Source organism: Passer montanus, unplaced genomic scaffold, assembly GCF_014805655.1.
Source record: "Passer montanus isolate IOZ18808 unplaced genomic scaffold, ASM1480565v1 scaffold52, whole genome shotgun sequence".
Classification (NCBI taxonomy): Eukaryota; Metazoa; Chordata; class Aves; order Passeriformes; family Passeridae; genus Passer; species Passer montanus.
In genome coordinates, this window is record NW_024370152.1 from 2,991,932 (window position 1) to 3,009,640 (window position 17,709).

At 42.1% G+C, this 17,709-nt stretch overlaps 1 protein-coding gene across 5 annotated transcripts in view; it reads right to left on the reverse strand.

Annotated features, from left to right (window-relative positions):
• ABCA1 (ATP binding cassette subfamily A member 1) overlaps nt 1–17,709 on the reverse strand; it is a 93,295-nt gene that overhangs the window by 58,334 nt on the left and 17,252 nt on the right. For all 5 annotated transcript variants that reach the window (XM_039724044.1, XM_039724045.1, XM_039724041.1 and 2 more), the window contains exons 3-5: nt 11,942–12,035; nt 8,485–8,626; nt 7,509–7,630 (exon numbers count right to left, since the gene is read on the reverse strand). In XM_039724044.1, coding sequence (XP_039579978.1) covers nt 7,509–7,630; nt 8,485–8,626; nt 11,942–12,035 — 358 coding nt within the window. The remainder of the gene's footprint in view (nt 1–7,508; nt 7,631–8,484; nt 8,627–11,941; nt 12,036–17,709) is intronic.

Consider the following 17,709-nt stretch of genomic DNA (forward strand, 5'->3'; position numbering starts at 1 on the left):
GACACTCAGTAAAAACATAGCATATGCCTATTTTTTTTTAATTTTGCAGCTGTTGCATTTGATTCAATGGATTTGTCCAGAATTTTGAAAACAAAACATAAGAAAGCATAAACTAAAACCCCAAAAAGTGAATTAAAAATATATTTCAAACAATTCACAACTACTACTCAGTAAAACACAGCAACAGCAAAAATATCTAGGGTTGAAAGTAGAGAATGTCACATTTTAATAAAGCTGCAAACAAATTCAGCAACAGGTGGCAGAATATTTTGCTTCATTTTAGTCAGGATCCTGTCATTAAAAATCACTAATTTTATGACCCAAAATATTTAAATAGAACATGAAACACTGCCAAAAAATTGAATTGTCATGGATTTCCAAAAAAATTGGGCAAGCAGTGCTCTGTCCTCTTGCCTGTGTAGAAGAAAACTTGATTTACCATCAACATTTTTTAAAAGCCATCAGCTTTTATTGCATCCTGACTGCATTGAAAACTGCCACATCCTACCGTGTTTGAGAATGAGGGCAGCTGTTTATTTATTTAGCTCACAGGACTGCTGTAAAAATTAGGTAATAAGTGTTTGTAATACATGCTGAAGATAAAATGTATTATTACTAGAGACAGCTCCAAAGCTGAATATTAACTCAGATATGGGAGGTCAGACCCAAATTAGGCACTCTGGCCTCAGTACCAATCAAACACAGAAGTGTACAGAGCTTTTTCCAAATGGGGCAATTTCATAATCTCCACTCTCATGAGAGCTCAGGCCCACAGAAATCCCCTGAGAAAGCTGAACTTTTCATCAGATAACAGTGTTACATATTTCTTAGGGGAGTACTAACACAAAGCTTGATGTGGAAAGTCAGTATCCTGCTGTCTCAACCAACCTCAGAACATAGCTTAAATAAACCCAATGTGGTCTTCCACAAATCAGGCATTTCTTAAGATTCTGAGATTAGACGTCAGTGAAAAGAAATGCAGAATTTGCCAGAGTGGAAAACAGAAAATAAATGCAAATTGTAGCTAAAACAGCATAAGTTTTGCCAACATAGTCCTGACATTAACAAGCTGTACTGACAAGGCTACATTAAAAGAGGGAAATAATAGCAAAGTATGAGAGGTTTAACTGTTCACTTAACGCTTTCCACTTTATTTGCTGGTTTACAATAAAAGTCAGCGTTGACAGACAAGGCTAAAGGCTAAAGAAAAACCACCTAGAACTTTTAAAGAGGTCCTACCTCTGCAGCACATACTAATTAGTGATAAGCACAGTAAGCAATTCTTGTTTTCTTTATCATTGTGCCTTTATCTAGACAAGTTAAGAAAGATAAAGGTGAATGAAATTAAGAAATCGCAATTTGGTATCTACTGGAATACTTCTGTTGCTAATTGTAGTTATGGGTGCTGTTGACTCCACACAGTGAGACCATTAACTGGCACCATCAGATTAGCTGGTTCTAAAGTTACCACACTGCCAGCACAACCTTATGCCCACAAGCAGTTTTTCTTGTGTTTTTTTTTAACAGTTTTCACACAATCTTCCGCAATGGGATTCTCAGAAACATTTTTCTCAAGCTCCTGTCACCTAATATAATTCAGACACTACAGCAAGGCCAGATTTAATGTACCACTGCACATGTTTTTTTCAATTTCCCATGAAAAGAGATTTCAGTCTTGCTCTATCACATCCATACATATCTACCTAGAATCCAAGCTGGCATAATTCCAAACTTCTGTCTTCAAAAGTATCTTTGTACAAAGGAAGTTCAGACTAAAAGAAGGAATTAAAGCCCAGTTTTACAGAGTCAGAATACAGCAATACACATTATGCTATATGCGTTTACCCATCTCAACCTCTAAGCAAAGCCACATAGAAACAACTGTTCATGAACAGTCCCACGGAAAACAAGTATGATTCTCCTGGAAACAGATTTAAAGTACAGCAGACCTTTGTACCTTGACCTCTATCAAGATAATTTTATTAGTTTAATCACATCCTTGGCTTCCAAATAATAGGGAAAGCAGAAGCAGGCTCTGCTGAAAGTGATAATTCCGTATCTAGTTATATTGTGGTTACAGGATGCTATTTTCTGAATTATGCAAATACCATGTCACCTAACTAATTAAAGCTATATACCTAAGTGCCCAACAAAAAACCTGGGTCCAGTGCTGCCATAAGAAGTTTTTTCTACTTTTGCCTATCCCTTGACTGCCAGCCTCCCAGTTTCAGTTGAGGACAAGAAAAATAACATAGCAATTGGATTCAGAGAGAGGCTTTGCCCACGGCCTGGAGTAAGGGACTTAAAGTGCCTTTCCAATAATGTTTTGGAAATGTTTTTCCAGAAGATCTGCAGTTGCCTAAACAATTTCAATTTACTTAAAAAAATAAACTCTAAAAACGTTCATGTCTATGCCTGTTCAGCAGCACAGAGATTTGAAAACAAAATTAATTAGGCAAATGTCGGAAAACTGCCATGTGTACCGGCATCTCCTACCCAATCAACAACTACAATCTTTGTGCAACCCAAGTACCCAGTATTGGCTACTTTTTCCACTCACTCACTGTGACAGGCTGCGTCTGACCACAGCAGAAATCACTATGGTTCCCACACAGTCCCAGACTCCCCTTCCTGGAGGGATGCTTTGGGCTGGGAGGTAGTAGTAGCCAGGAATGCCCTAGGGAGTTCTGCTGAGGGCTAGTAGTGCAAGGTAACTGCTACTGAACACACAAAGGTAAAGCAGCCTTCCTACCTACCCCAATAAATCAAGGCCTCTCTACTGATACCACAGAGCAGCATTTTTGGCAGCACTTTTCCCCTAGCCTAAAGTAAAGGACCTTCATGTCACTGTGGAGTACAGTGACAGTACAGTATCAGGGAACCCAGGTGCGTATTGATGCGCAGCAACAGGAATGCCACTGCGCCACAGTAGGTGTTTGCATGCATTTCTGGGCATGAAGGCCACCTGGACATATGGCTTGCTAGTCTTCATTCTAGCCTAGCTGGTTTTTGCTAGGATTCTTCCCAAAGGAAGTCAGGGAGGAAACCAGTCTAATTAGGCAGGCATAGGCAGATATAAGAATCAATCTAAATGTTTACTTGAGGGCGTGGGTTCAATTTTGTTAGGGACAAGACACTGAGGAGGGAGTTAGCCATCACCTTAATGTCACCTAGCAGATAATGTATGACATCCTGTTTCCCTGAGCACCCTGTAATCATACAGTAATACACAAGCCACCAGAAAGCCTTTCCAAAGGCTCTTCTTCAGCCCAAGCCCTCTACCAACCTTTATCTGCGAAATAAAAAAAGCACTAATAGCACTGACCAGACAGGCTGCAAACTCCTTCAGTGTCGACATCTCTGTGTGCAGCAGAGTGCAACAAAGCAAAGAATGCCACCCAGCTGATGTTTGTCTCTTCTGCCACAAGCAATACTAATCCAGCAAACAACTGGGACAGGCAGGGCACATGTGGAATAATAGCCCAAGATCTGATGCAATTTCTTAGGCGATGTTTGTTTCCCTCTGCCTATTTCATTGCTCCATTTTTGTTTAGTTGGGCTGGCTTCAAGAAAAATAGAACCATGCCCTTTGGGATCACTGAAAACTAAGAGCAATGCAGTAAATACCAGGCAGGCTGGCTTATATCTGCAACTTTTAGCAGTAACCAAAGATGGCTTTAATTATACCTGTTTATTTATTACCCTGTAGCACTGCAGAACAAAGTATTTTGGAGTCTTGTAGACAGAACGAAGAAATAAAGAAAGTGTACTTCAGAGTCAATAGCAAGTATCTCCATCTTTCAAAACAGAAGAAAAGCTTATTTCTTGCAAACACTTAGCCTGATAAAATGGTACTGAGGCCAGCTGCAAATTCAGTGCCTGCAACCAGCAATCCAAACCTACTGCAGCTGGCAATCCCAGCAGCCTTGTCATGCTCTTGAAAGTGCCGTCACCAAGGTCTTTGACTCTCTGTACTGATCTGCACTCTGCCTTATCATGAGTGTTAAAGACCTTGGTGACATTGCTGGACTGACATGTAACAACTGGAACAGAGAGGGCACCTGGCACCTGCCTGCAAAATTGATTATGTTATGGTATGTGTGTGCCTGCACGTAGATTTCACTGCTCAGGGCTTGCTGGAAGCCGCCACACAACAGTAGTGCCCATAGAGCATGACAGCTGCATGTGCTGAACTCCCTCACACCATCACTTAGCACTTCATCCTGGCCAAAAAAGGCGCTACATGAAGCAACACTGAACTGTTCCCTACTAATAACACCTTTCTCTCCAACAGAGAGGTCTTCTCTGTTGTTCCTCCTCCAACTCCTGCACAAACAGCCCTGTTATGGGGAATTATCTCCCACCTTATCAAGAAGTGGAAAGCCTGTTGGAATGAGTGGATAGTGTGTCCTGAATAAAACCTTCATGTCCTACCTTGTGTTTAACAAAGACACTGACCTGCTCATACCTGTATAAGCAATGTGAGCCATCTTAAGTAGGTCTCTCATCCCCAAGGTTCAGCTCATGCCTAACTTTAGATCAGATGACTAAGTCACACCTTGAACATTAGTTTTTCAGGTTTGTTTTAAAGAAGGTTCCAGGGAAAGGACTTTGGCAAATGCCCTATGAACAGATTCAGACATCAGAAGCCAGATATAGACATGAATGCTCTGCATGACTAGCATTTGCTCAAATTTGCATGCTAGCAATGAGAGATCAGCTCCTGGAAGCCTGTTTCAAAATCACCAGGCAGTAGTGGGAAGAGTGTGTGAGGGGAGAAAGAAGCTGAAATTCTAACAGAATCCACGTCACACACCAAGGACACACAGTCCATCCCATTGGGGAAGTTGCAAAGTTGCACCAGTCTGCACCACCAATTCACATGGCTTCAGGTCCAGGCTAGAGTTAAAACGTACAGGATATTACATTTTCAATTATTAGCTTATTGATAATGAGCCCTCCTGCTACTGGTGGAAACACATGTATAGAGACAGTACTTTCAGGCTGGATAGTGCACTTACATTTGACACCCACTGCTACTGTCTCCTTAGGTTCCCAGAGTCACTGGAAGAAATGCTCAGAGTGACTAGGATTTGCAACTTTCACACCTCATCATCAACAGCAACTGAGAGTTGACCTTCCTTAAACAGGAATCTAAGCACTGCTAAGTATAAATATGAGTGCTTCTATGATTAGAGGATGCTGTTTCATGCATGCTGTCAAAGAATGAATCACACAACTAAGGAGTGAACAGCAGGATCCACCAAGTTGGATGGCTTTGTAAATTAGCATGAGGAAGACAAACAGGCTTTGTTCTCCAAAAGCCTTACCAACAATGGACATTCACAGAGGCTTGATTTTTTGATTACACATGTGAAATATTTTATTATAGAAATATAGTCTATGATGACTGGGTCTGAAGCTTGTTTTTACAGTCAGTCCACTAGTCTTTACATTGGAGAGAAACATGAGCCTTTTGACTTTCAATTTGTGTACCACTCCATATGCATAACTTTTCATGGAATCACTCCCCCTCAGACCTCCCCAGCAGCAAGAGCTTCAGTTTATAGCTTTGATAGTGTTCTTGTAAATGTCCATGTCTGACATTCACTGCATGTCTCAATACAAAACACCACGCCAGGATCTACTCTCTTTGGAAGAGTTAACTTGTCAATACAAGTGTAAAAGTAGTACTGCTAAAGAGTAAAATACTACTACTAGAAGTGCAAAATCAGTAACAACAATATCTGTCATTCTGATGGAGGGAGCTTGTTCTCAGCAAATCAAAGCAAAAAACTGAAAATATCCATGAAAACAACATCAAAGTTCTCCTTGGGAAATAGCCATCTTAACTCATTTTGGCTGTATTCATTGTGTGTCCATCTCTGCACAAAGGGTACACTCTGTATCCTCGCCCTTCTGAAGCTGCTCCAGATTTAGGTAAAAGCACGAAGATGCCACTCTCCAGTTCTGAGTAAAATGAGAGAAGGCCTGGTGGTATGGATATTGAGCTCCTCAGCAAGGAGGCGTGTCCTTTATACACAAGTATGAACTAATGGTCAGAGTCAGTAGACCACAGTATTATATGCAGATGTAATCACATCAGAATTCTGCACAACCCTGAAGAGGAGAGACGGGGATTAAATGCCCAAGACAAATACCTTGCACAGTCCATGTCTGTACATACCTTCAGCACATACCTGCCAACCTGTGACTAACAGTACAGGTTATTCCAAGGTGACCTGCAATGTACTGAGCAACACAGAAGAATGTAAAAACACCATCTCTGATTTACGTGTGCTCAGTACACATCATACTGTGCTTTCACTATGTGACACTATTCACATCATACCAGGTCAGATACTTTTCTTCCTGCAGCTTGCCTGAGCCATCCTCAAATGATGAGAGCTGAGAAGAACTACTGCTGTGAAACCAAGGGCAATTTTCACAAAACACCAAACTACCACCTTTGTCCAAAGAGCTGTACATGCTGCATAAAGGCTGTGGGTGAAGACTCTCAATGGCTGTGTTCCCTATTCTATTTCCCTGCTGTATGTCTTTCTAAACTGTTACTTTCCATCACTTTCACCTAGCCACATGCCACACTAACACAGCGGCCAAGACAGAATCTTTCAGGGAAGAATATGCCAAAAAACTTTTACAAGGTGCCACATCAGAGAGAACCAGCAATAGCAAGAGATTCACCACCAAGAGATTTCCTGGGACTGGACAGAGCTCTTTCACATCCCAGCTTGCAGCTCCACTGCAAGCTTCCCATGTGATCTCACACTAGTCACTCATTCATCCGCACAGGATGGGATGGCACACCATCTCTTCACACAAGCTAAAAATGGGAGGATTCTAATTTTCATAGGAAATAGGGCAGTGAAACCAGACAGTTTTCTTTTGTACCCTGCCATTAAAAATCCTGCCAGACAATATCAGAGAGTATATCACACCAAATTCATAGGGACAAAAAATCCCCCTCCAAAACAAAACACGACAAGGGAAATGCATATTACATTGTCAGATAATAATCAGCTTCAAGTTCGTAGATTGGAGGCCAACATCAGTTTTTCCCCATCTGTGTTCTTCCAGCACACTTCCCTCTGGAGCCCAGAGTGTAGAACACTACACTGTGTTCACTGCTTCACAAAATACCAAAATAACTAGTGCTTTCCAAAAAGACACACTACTTCAGCTCCTTTGAGAAAATAAGCACTTTGACTAACTTCAGTGCACCCAGGATTATAGTTTCACATCCAAAACAGCTGCTGTTCTTGGCATTACACACCACACTTTTTTTCTTCCACCAAAAAAATTAAAGAGCACACAAAGCTCTGACACAAGAAAGGCTTAAGGTACTTCTGCAAGATTGGAAAAGATTTGATAAGTGGTAAGTTATAATTGTGCACGTTCACATTGTGACACATTCCTGAAATTTACACACACACAGAATTAAGCAGGCCAGAAATACCAGATATTGACTCTTTCTATCAGGCTGTTACCTAAGCCAGAGGAATTTCCCAACTTGCGTAGTTTTCCCAGGACCTTCTGGACATCCTTTATACTTGTGTCCTGTTGGCTGTACAACAGTAACCTCCTGGCATCCGAGAACAGGCGGGAAACACTGCGGGAAAACAGAAAAACAACAAGCAGTCATCAGCTCCGTGAGCCACCATCCACAGATACAGTTTTACATACCAATTCCAAACTTTAATCCCCTATAATTATTTCACTTCAGCACAAAAAACTCTTTAGTCAACAATCTAAGGAGTCTAATAAAAGATGTCTGCTAATGCAAGATCAATCTAAGTTACACGGAACATCATGCATTTGAAAGCAGTTTTAGGACAGAGATGGAGAAGGCTTCCTGCTGACTATAAACTGCTGCTTCTTAGAAGCATAATAATTTAAGAACATCCTTGCTCCTTTCAAATGCTTCTGCAGATGCATTATGCTCTACACTAAGCCTATCTTTCCTGAGACCATGAATGTATCAAGTAAGGCAAGGTACAGAAAAGCTGGTCATAAACTGTGCTTCCCACATCATGTTAGTCAGTAATAAGTAATAAACGTCAAGGAGTATTCCCTAAACCTGTTCAACTGCCTCTCACTCTATGCTGTTCAGAGGTTCATTAACCAGGAAAAAAAATGCTCTGAAAAAAGAAGCATCTTAAAAAGCCTTACTTTTTTTGAGGTCTAATTCTGAGCCCAGGTAAGAGAATGGGCCCAGTCCTTATCCACACAAAGCTTTTCATTCACCAAGAGCTTCAGGTACTTGAATTTGGGAATTCTGCACACCTACAGCTGTCTGCTAGCCCCTGTGAACTTGGTAACTGAAGAATCTGGTACTTCAGAGGTGGTAGAAACTGTAAAACCCTCACATAGTGTAAGATTTCACAACTGGTAGGTGACTTCCAAATATCCCTTTCCCCCATGTTTCCCCAAAAACAGAGATGAGGCAAAAGCAGACAGACTCACATGGAGGCATTGAAATTTCCAACAATACCAGGGGATTCCCCAGGAGTTGGGTAGCGGAAACATGGGTTGTTGGCATTGCAGATGATCCCCTGTATCCATGGCAAGGTTCCTGCCGAAGGCATAGCTTTATTTGGAAAGTGACCTAGAATAGAAACACAGGAGTTAGCAGACAAACACGTGATATGATCCTCTACTACACGGCATTGTATCTGAAGAGCAGTGCTAACCCTGCACTGCTTATTGCCCCAAAGTGCCTATGAAAGAGCAGAACAGCCAACACTAAGAAGGACTGAGCTTGTATCAGACTCTCTACACCGCTCTTTCAAATCTTCTTGCTGAAGTCTAAACCTTTCCACTAAAGAACTAGTGAAGTCATAGACCAGAGTTTACATCCTGTACAAGAACAAAGCAGTAACAAACTACTCATGGCAGATCTCCACCAGTGTGCCACTTGTATATTTGTGAATCCCATACCCCCAGTGACTGGGAAAGGCCTCCCTTATATAATCCTGGACCTTATATAAACTGCCAGGCTGCTTTTTGCAATGAGCTTGCTTCCTCACCTCCACACTAGGGACAGGATCCTGGAGGAAGATTATGCACCTTTCTCAGTATCTCAAGACTCTGAGGATCAGATGCCCACCCCCTCCCCTCTGGTGCCCACCTCATCCTCCCAGCATGCCTGCAATCACTCAGGGGGCTGGCACCCTACCTCCACAACCCCAACAGAACTATCAAAGCCCAAGAAAAAAGTAGCATCAAAGCTGTTAAATTACAGCAAGGCTGATTAATATGGGTGGCTGGATGAAGATGGGAATCTTATCAGCCCTCCCTGGAAAAAGCCAAGGACTCCGTGCAGGAAAAGGGTAAAGGAAATGAAGTTTATTGTTTCCAGTACCCAGGAAACTCTTGCTCCTAGTTCTGTTTAAAATAGAAGAGCTATTTACCTGATCTAATTTTTGTTTCATTTTGCCTTTTTGTTCTTGGCTGAGGGGCTTGCGGCAAAGGAGGGGGAGAGAGAAAGAGGAAAAATGCTAAGACTTTCAGATTCATCTTGTAAAATTTCCCAGAGAATCATCTTCTCTGTCCTCCATGCCTTTCATTTTACACTGTCAGTAACTCCAAGAAAATGTTCAGAGCAATGTCGAAAGAGGAATGGCACACAAGAGTTTATGGTAACCTTTTAGGCACAGTGATGCATGTAACACCAGTTTCTCCAAGAGTATAGCAGGAATCTGTTGGTTTTAAATCAGATAAGATACACAGAAAACAGTGCAACAGCACATAATTTTCAATTACATTGCTGCAAACATCTAGCTTTTCAGAAGAGATTAGTCACGCCTTGTCAGAGTCTCTCCCTCCCACTGCCAAAAAAGTGCATTTTGAATACTTTGAAGGGTGACAGGAACAGAAAAGAAAAGTTCTACACAACACAAGACATGACTAGCAATCTGGCCCAATAGTAAACTAATATGTCTTCTCCCACTAGTCTGGTGAAAGCCACATAGCTATCACTTCAAAGTTAATTGTTCCTTCACATTTTAAGAGAAAACTTCCTCACACTAAGCCAGGCCGTTAGAAACAAGAAACCCTGACAACAGTCCAATCCTTGGTTCTTCTCAACCAGGGAAAGAAAACTGGATTTTACTTGTTTGTTGAAAAAGACTACCATTAAATACTGAGGCTATGCGGAGGCTACAAAGCACTTGCACTCAGCTCTGTTTCTGCTATCACCAGGCATTACTGCTATCACCTACAAGTGATTTCATAACAGCATACAACACTGCCACTACAGATAACAATCCTACTTCCCTTAAGGAATCCACAGGGTTGCCAAAGAGTTTGCCATCAACCCAAAAGCCTTTTTTCTTCCTAGGTCTGCTCATAGATCAGCAAAAGCTGCTTCGCTTCACAACACATCCACATCTGTCAGCGTAAATGAACGTTCAGTGAAACCAATCCTGACAACACAATTTAGAAACCTATTCAAAGAAGCTCTTCAAAAAAAAAGATGAATTAGCCATAGAAGTGAATTAAAAGTTACCAGATGCCCTGTGCTCTATAACTCCTCAGGACAACATAAGAAGGCAGACAAAGCAATAATAGTCAACATAAACAGGAAGGGAAAAGGATTGTAGGTGAAAGACTCAAAACTATGCTTACGACACCATGGTGCCAGAGCAAATGTTTTTCATGAAGGCTACTGACTAGCAAGACCAAGCGAAGTAGTTCTATGAAATCACAGCTCTTCCAAGGTTTCAGTTTATATACAACCCTGCCATACCTGAAATTAATTACCACTGAGGTTGCTAGTTATTTATAAAAGCTGAGTAGAGTGCTAATTACTTCTCTTCAGCTTCATGTCTATATTACAGCTATCTCTCCTAATGTCACCATAACATTCAGTCAGAAGAGGTAGTTCAAATTCCACGTAAAGTATGAGATTTAACTTAGGGAAGTTTTAACTATGCTGTTGAGCGCTGAAAAAAGCAAGTTAGGCAGTACATGGGATCAGCAGAGTCCAAAGTGTAATGGGAAACTGCAAACACTAATACCTCAGCTTTAAAAGATACCAGCTTGAACACCCAGCAAACAGCACAAAATGCCCCAGACACTGCGAAGACAGGATAAGTGCTGTAAAAGGGAGTTCTTTCCTTATTTCAAGAAACACTTCAGAGGGCCCTTCAAAAACATGTTTTGCTGACCCTTAAACCTTACCTTGCAGTAATCAGGCTAAGGAAAGATAAACAAAGAGCTATTCCACAATCAGTTAATTGCAGTATGAAGCTGTCACCAAACACAGTAAAACATCATGTTGCTAATAAACGAGTCATGCTTCCTAAACCAAATGGCAACCAAAGAGGTCTATAGATAGTCATTTATAAAGAACAAACTTCCTTTGAAAGAAAAGCAGAAATGTGCCCATTTAGCATGATGCAAAAAAAACCCCGTAGAATTGTTTTTCTGTCAGCAATGTATGACTGCTGAATCTACTAAATGCAGAGCTGACACTGTAATAGTTGGAAGGAATGGAATCCTTCTTGTGCTCTTTAATATGATACATTAATGCCTTTTATCACCTGGAAACAAGATTGCCCTCTTAGAGATCAGAACACTGCATTCTTTTATGCTAAGTCACACACAGATCAAAAAAGAAAAATAAGATTGGGGTTCTGTGCAGGTTTTACAGATATTGCAGAGTTGTACAGCAAATTCTTAGGTAATATAAACATAAAATGAGAAACAGCATGAAAAAGAGCAGCAACCTACAGTCCTGGAGCAACACCATCAGTTAACTGCAGTTCCCAAGGTAGAAGCAAAGGAGTTACTAAGCCCTCCTGCATATTTCTGACTGAAGTAGGGAATCACTGCTCTTTGCATCTTGCCAGCTGCATTACCGTGTACTAACCATGAAACAACAAGCATTCTGGGTGCAGCTGCTCTGTTTGATACTTACATTCGTGCTGCTCATAGGGCGGATATGAAAGTCTTACAGAGATCAGGATGAAGAAGATAAACAGAGGCCAGGCAACTTCGATCAGCAGCTGGAACTGGAAACAATAAAGGCAAAGTATTAAGACATCATACTCAAAATAAAGGTCAGAACAGAAGTTCTAGGACAATCCACTTGTAAGCCAAAACAGTTTTGTAAGCACTGTCTCACTTCGCTCTGCCCACGCATGCCAGGATCAAGAAGTTTGTTCCTCCAGCTTCAGAGGATAATCCGCAAAGAATTACAATTTTTTTCTCATTGATATGTGCCAGTTATTGAACTAAAATGGATGTGCTTAAGTGCAATTTTGGCTTATTTTTATATTTTTCTGTCCCTCGACTGAAAAAAACCTCCCAATTAATCTTTCTAGAAATGAGCTGAATTCTTATCCCATATTTTGAGGCAGTGGCGTACTTATATTCCATTTTCGCAGCAGACCATTAAGTTTCTACCCTAACACATCAGGCATGGAAACTGTGCTGATGCATGCTATGCCAACTCTTTCAGTACTGCAAGAATGTATTGGTATCTAGAAAGCAGAGCTACCAAGATTAGGCTCATATCTAGTCTGTTTTGTTCCAATTTATGTTTTTTTCCTGAAGGTAGGCAGCACCCACTGGTGCAGGTCATCTACAGAACGGCAGGGAATATCAAGCAGGTAAATTACTAACTCAGTTATTTAGAGGGACAAGACAAGAAGAAAAGGCCTGCAATTAAATATACAACATTTCTTAGAGAAAGAATTGAAGTGCAGGAAAATTTACTGAGATGTATCACATCCCCCAGAAGCATGTGGACAAAAGCAAGTCTCCAGCCTAGAGCTTCTGAGAGACAAGCTGACGTTTCCCAGACTTGAGCTTCAGTAGCCACATCCCTACTTTCCACTCCAGAAAGACTGTATAAACATGTATTTTCAGTAAGCTATAAGACAAGGAAAATCTGAAAGCTTTTTATGCTGCTATTCTGTATGTTTCTCGTCTATTATTAGTAGCAGAACAGAGTGCTTTCTTGGTCAGATGAAGAAAAATCTTTTCCACTTCTTTCCTGAAAAACTCAGTCTTTTCTAATAAGAGGTCTACATCATCCTCCTTAAAAGCCAGAGTGTAAGACCTGCAACCTAGTGGGAGGCAGTATCCCCACTCAAACATGTTTTTCCATGTTCCTTCATTAACAGCTGAACTGGATTCTTAACACTCAGCACAAGGCACTCCATGCAAACTTTGAGGTGAGAGACTTCTAAGTAACTACTGTACCTCAAAACAAGCACACACTGTAAAAACAGAGCATTAAAACAAAGGTCACTTAATCCAGCAGAGGAAATTATGTAGGATGGCTTTTCACAGCCACCCTTCATAACTGACATCAAACAGCAAATAGCACCCCAATCTAAAAGGTATAAAAATTGAGCATCAGTCTTCCAGGCACTCCTGGTAACAGTGCCAGTCTCTGCAAGATAATGTTGGGATATTGTTATCCATTGGATCCTGAGATTAGCTCAGCTGGTTAGAGCATGGTGCTTATAACTCCAAGGTTGCTGACATAATCTCCACGTGGGCCATTCGCTTGGGAGCTGGGCTTGATGATGCTTGTGGGGGCCTTCCAACTCAGAATATTCTGTCATCTGTTATTGTCATGCACACACTGTACAACCACTGGGTAAGAAACTCCATTGAGACCACGCTAACAGAGGTGCCAGGAAGAGACCATCTCTGGTCCCTTATTACAATAAACGATGATGTGGCAGCACACACTCAGCCATTAACATTGACAGCCTACATTAAACAGTGTTCTGGCTTCCAGAGATCAATGCTTAGACCTAGGACACTGACAACTTGTCTACTCCTGTTTTCAAGAGACTCTTATAGTGGCTGCCAGGATGGCATAGCAGGACATTTCCTCCATCTGACAGAAAAGTGGCTATGAAACCAGGACAAGTCCATTTCGTCTTCCAACATCACTGGTCATGCTTTAGCACATGTCACAACCCTTTGCTACCCTGGCTGTAGGCAAGCAGCATGCACCCCTCACAACTACTGCTACACTGTCTGGAGAAGAACAGTCTCACCTGGACTTGTTGAAGCTTCCTGGGGTGACCAGTGTGGACAGATAGCCTCTCACAGCCCTGCAACTGCTACAGAACAAATGAGAAATGCTACCCTTGAGCTCAAGCCCTGGCCTGCTCAGAGAATATGAGCCCCAGGCACACCACACTGGGGTGGACAGCAGTGCCCAAGCAACCCTGTTGCTGAAGGGGAACAGGCCACCTGCACACACAGCTTCTCTTCTGCACACCTGGCTACACAGTCACAAAGGTAACCACACGTGGGCTGCATGCACAACACACCTCAGTCGGCACATCAACAGGCTCGGGGAGGAGCAGCTCAAATGGACCAGGCTGCACCTTTAGAGCCGAAGGAAAGCATCATAGTAGGAACAAAAACGCTACATTGTGAGACACAGCTGGTAACTGCTGCACCAGAGGCTTGCACAAGGACAAGATCAGAGTGTCAGGAGCATGTCAGTAGAGACTTCTCAGCAAGTCTCTTGTGCTGCTCAACAAAAACTGAGTTATCTTCTTTTGCTCCTAAAGGTCAGTAGGTTCCCTCCCGTACTGCTTCCTGACCCTGCTGTGACAGCGCTTCTCATCCACTCTGGCCCTTCCAGACAAGGACACAAAGATACTAAAAGGGAATATGTCTCACTGAAATTAATTCTAAGTAGATACTGAAAAACCAAGTCTCCTCTGCCACTTTTGTACTGCAATGACCTGGTAAATAATGAAATGAATCTTCAAGCACCCGACACCTCACCTATCCCTGCTCCATCTGGAGTTGAAGAAGCAACGTCCCATTTGTACACAGCAGGTGGATTCAGCTACGAACAAATACGTCCTAATTTTACCAAGGTTAATCCCTAAAGCATGCCAAATTTATACTAGTTGCCTGATTCAGGATGCCATTAAACACTGAGCTCTACATAGTGTCAACAGGAAATCTGTTGAGCAAGAACTAAGTAGACTATCACCCCATCCCACCATCAACTCTCCTTTCCACCTTTATGGTCCAGTTTCAATGCAGGAAGCTACTAGAAGCTGATCAGTCTCTCCATGCAAGTTTGATGTGTCTCCTCATTTGCAAGAAAGCAGGGAGAAAAAGGTTTTTACACAGTGACCGCTGAACATGATTTTTCTTTCCTCTTTCCTCATGTGAGCTCCTTCCCCCCACTTCAGTGTTGTTGGAAGCTATCCAGTACAAAGTAACACTTGAACTGCACACATTAGGGTGAGCTTTGAACCTAGGTTTTGCAATGCAGCCCAAACTCACAGCAGCCAACCATGGGGTTCAGTGGGAAGCCAAGGCTAGTCCACGTTTTTTTGTGAGAAGGGTAAGGATGAAACTATTTCTAGGCTACACCTTCAGTAAGCACAAATTCGAGAGAGCCTTCATCAACACAACTCAAGGACAACAGCCTCCTAACAGGAAAGCAAAGAGAAAGAACTGTGCAGCTGTGGTAACAGCACGGTAAGAGGAGACGTTCTGCTTCTTCACTACCATTTTCTGTTAAGGGGTCTTTTCCTCCAGATATCATCTTATTACAAATGAGAAACAGTAATGAAAAAACTGCTGCATAACTGAGGAGCTCCACAAAAATAAGCCACGTCTCAGGCCTTCATTATGAATTGAGTGTCATTCAGTGTGGAATGGAGATCGAGAGCAGTTTCATGCCCTTTGGGGTACTTGATGGGAAACCAGTACAGGAAATCTGCAGATACCTACCTGTCAGAAGGTACCAAGAAATAACTGAGCAGATCCAGAATGGTTACCCTACTGCATTTCTCTGGCACCACCGAAGAATATAAATGCACCTCTGCTGCCCAGTAAGGCTAAGCTACCTTGACATGACACACATGCTAAACTCTGACCTTTTCACACCTGATGCAATACTGGGGCTGTTCAGCCTGGAGAAACACTCTCTAAAACTACCTGAAATGAGGTTCTAGCAAGATGGAGGTTGTTATCTTCTCCCAGGGGACTAGTGACAGGACTGGAGGACAGAGCCTCTAGCTTTTTCAGAGGTCAGGTCAGACATTAGGAACAAATTTTTCACTGCAAGGATGAAAAGGGAAGGCATTGGGAAAGGCTGCCCAGGAAGGTGGGGGAGCTGCTGTCCCTGGAAACGTTCAAAAAATGACTGGACATGGCATTTTGTGGTAGAATTTTGAGTTGGCATGGTGGTATTCCGACAAAGGCTGGATTTGATGATGTTGGAGGTTCTTTCCAAACTTAATATTTCTATGATTCTATTATTTTCAGAAGATCCTGGCAAAAATATACCAAGCCATCATTCACACTGGAAAATTCTGCTCCTCTGAAATAGCCTCCTGGTTTACATAGTCTAAACATCACTCCAGAAAATCCTACAACATTCTAGAATTTCCCTGCTTTCTAAAGGCACCCTGGTAACAGGCAAAATTTAGACCTCCAGTAGCAAGATAGGAAGAGTATTTTTAGCTCTTAGGGCCTAGGTTACATGGGCATTTGCTGAGAAGAGCCAACCTTAAGGAGCCACAGCCAGTTTCAAGACTACTCTCCCAGCTTCATTTGTAACATTTTTCTAAACTATGAGACTGTTCACAAGGCCAGGATGTTACCCACATTCAGAGAGCAGACAGGCTCAATCCTTGCAGTTGACACAGTCCATGACCTCTCTGGTGGGCAGTCCTGTCCTGGGAGATCAAGCTCCATGAAAAGCAAAAACATGCAAAACAAAAATTTTGTCATCCTGGCAGCTCTGTTTATATACAAGAAAAGACAAGGAGGTGGTGAGCCCTTTTGTCTGTTTTATTTAACAATGGACTAATTCCAGCTCTGAATTCACTGGACCCAAGTCCTGTAAAAACAAGCCCCAGATACCTGAGTGAAGACTTCAGGGACTGTGATCATTACCAGTAGTAAATATGATAGCCTTTCCTCTCTTGTGACACTGAGTTTCTAAAACAACCCAACCCAACCAGCTGGCAAGCACCCTGACATTTGAAGGGTTCAGAAAGCTTATCAGAGACCACTTTCCACTCACCACTTCAGTAACTCGTGTTCCTTTCACACTCCCTACAGATACCTCCTCAAGGTCAGATCTAACAAGCCAGATCCTCTGAACAAGCCCATTGCACAAGTCATGCCCTTGTCCAACACAGATATTCCCTAAATCCCCGTGCTTTCTCAGACTTTTAGCTGTTGCAAGAGGTATTGCAACCTATGAAGTGTCAGTCTTAAGGCAAAAGAATTTCAAGAACATCATACTAGATCCACACTCCTGTGCCCTTTTTATCACAAAGAGAAATTCTTATGTATTGTCTATTCTTAACAGGTAAATTTCCACACTGTTAACAGATGGTGAGGAGAGCATTTCCACCCTGGCAGAAAAACATCAGCTGCCTGGGTTTATCCTCATGCCAATACAAGAACATGCTTCATGCCATCCGCTTAATCTAGACCTTCTGTTGTAAAGTTATATAGCAGGCTTGGAATACTCTCAATGATCAAAGTGACTGGAAATGTCTGCTATTGCCTCTGCCACTTCTGCCCTTAGGAAGTGGCAAAACTTTGTTGCCATTGTTGCAGCTTGCAGCAACAAGGACTCAAGGGCACATCCCTGCAGCCTGGCAATGCCTCATCCACGGAGAAGAGCAGGTCCCAGCATGGGTTTTTATTTCACATTTATTTTGCTGCACA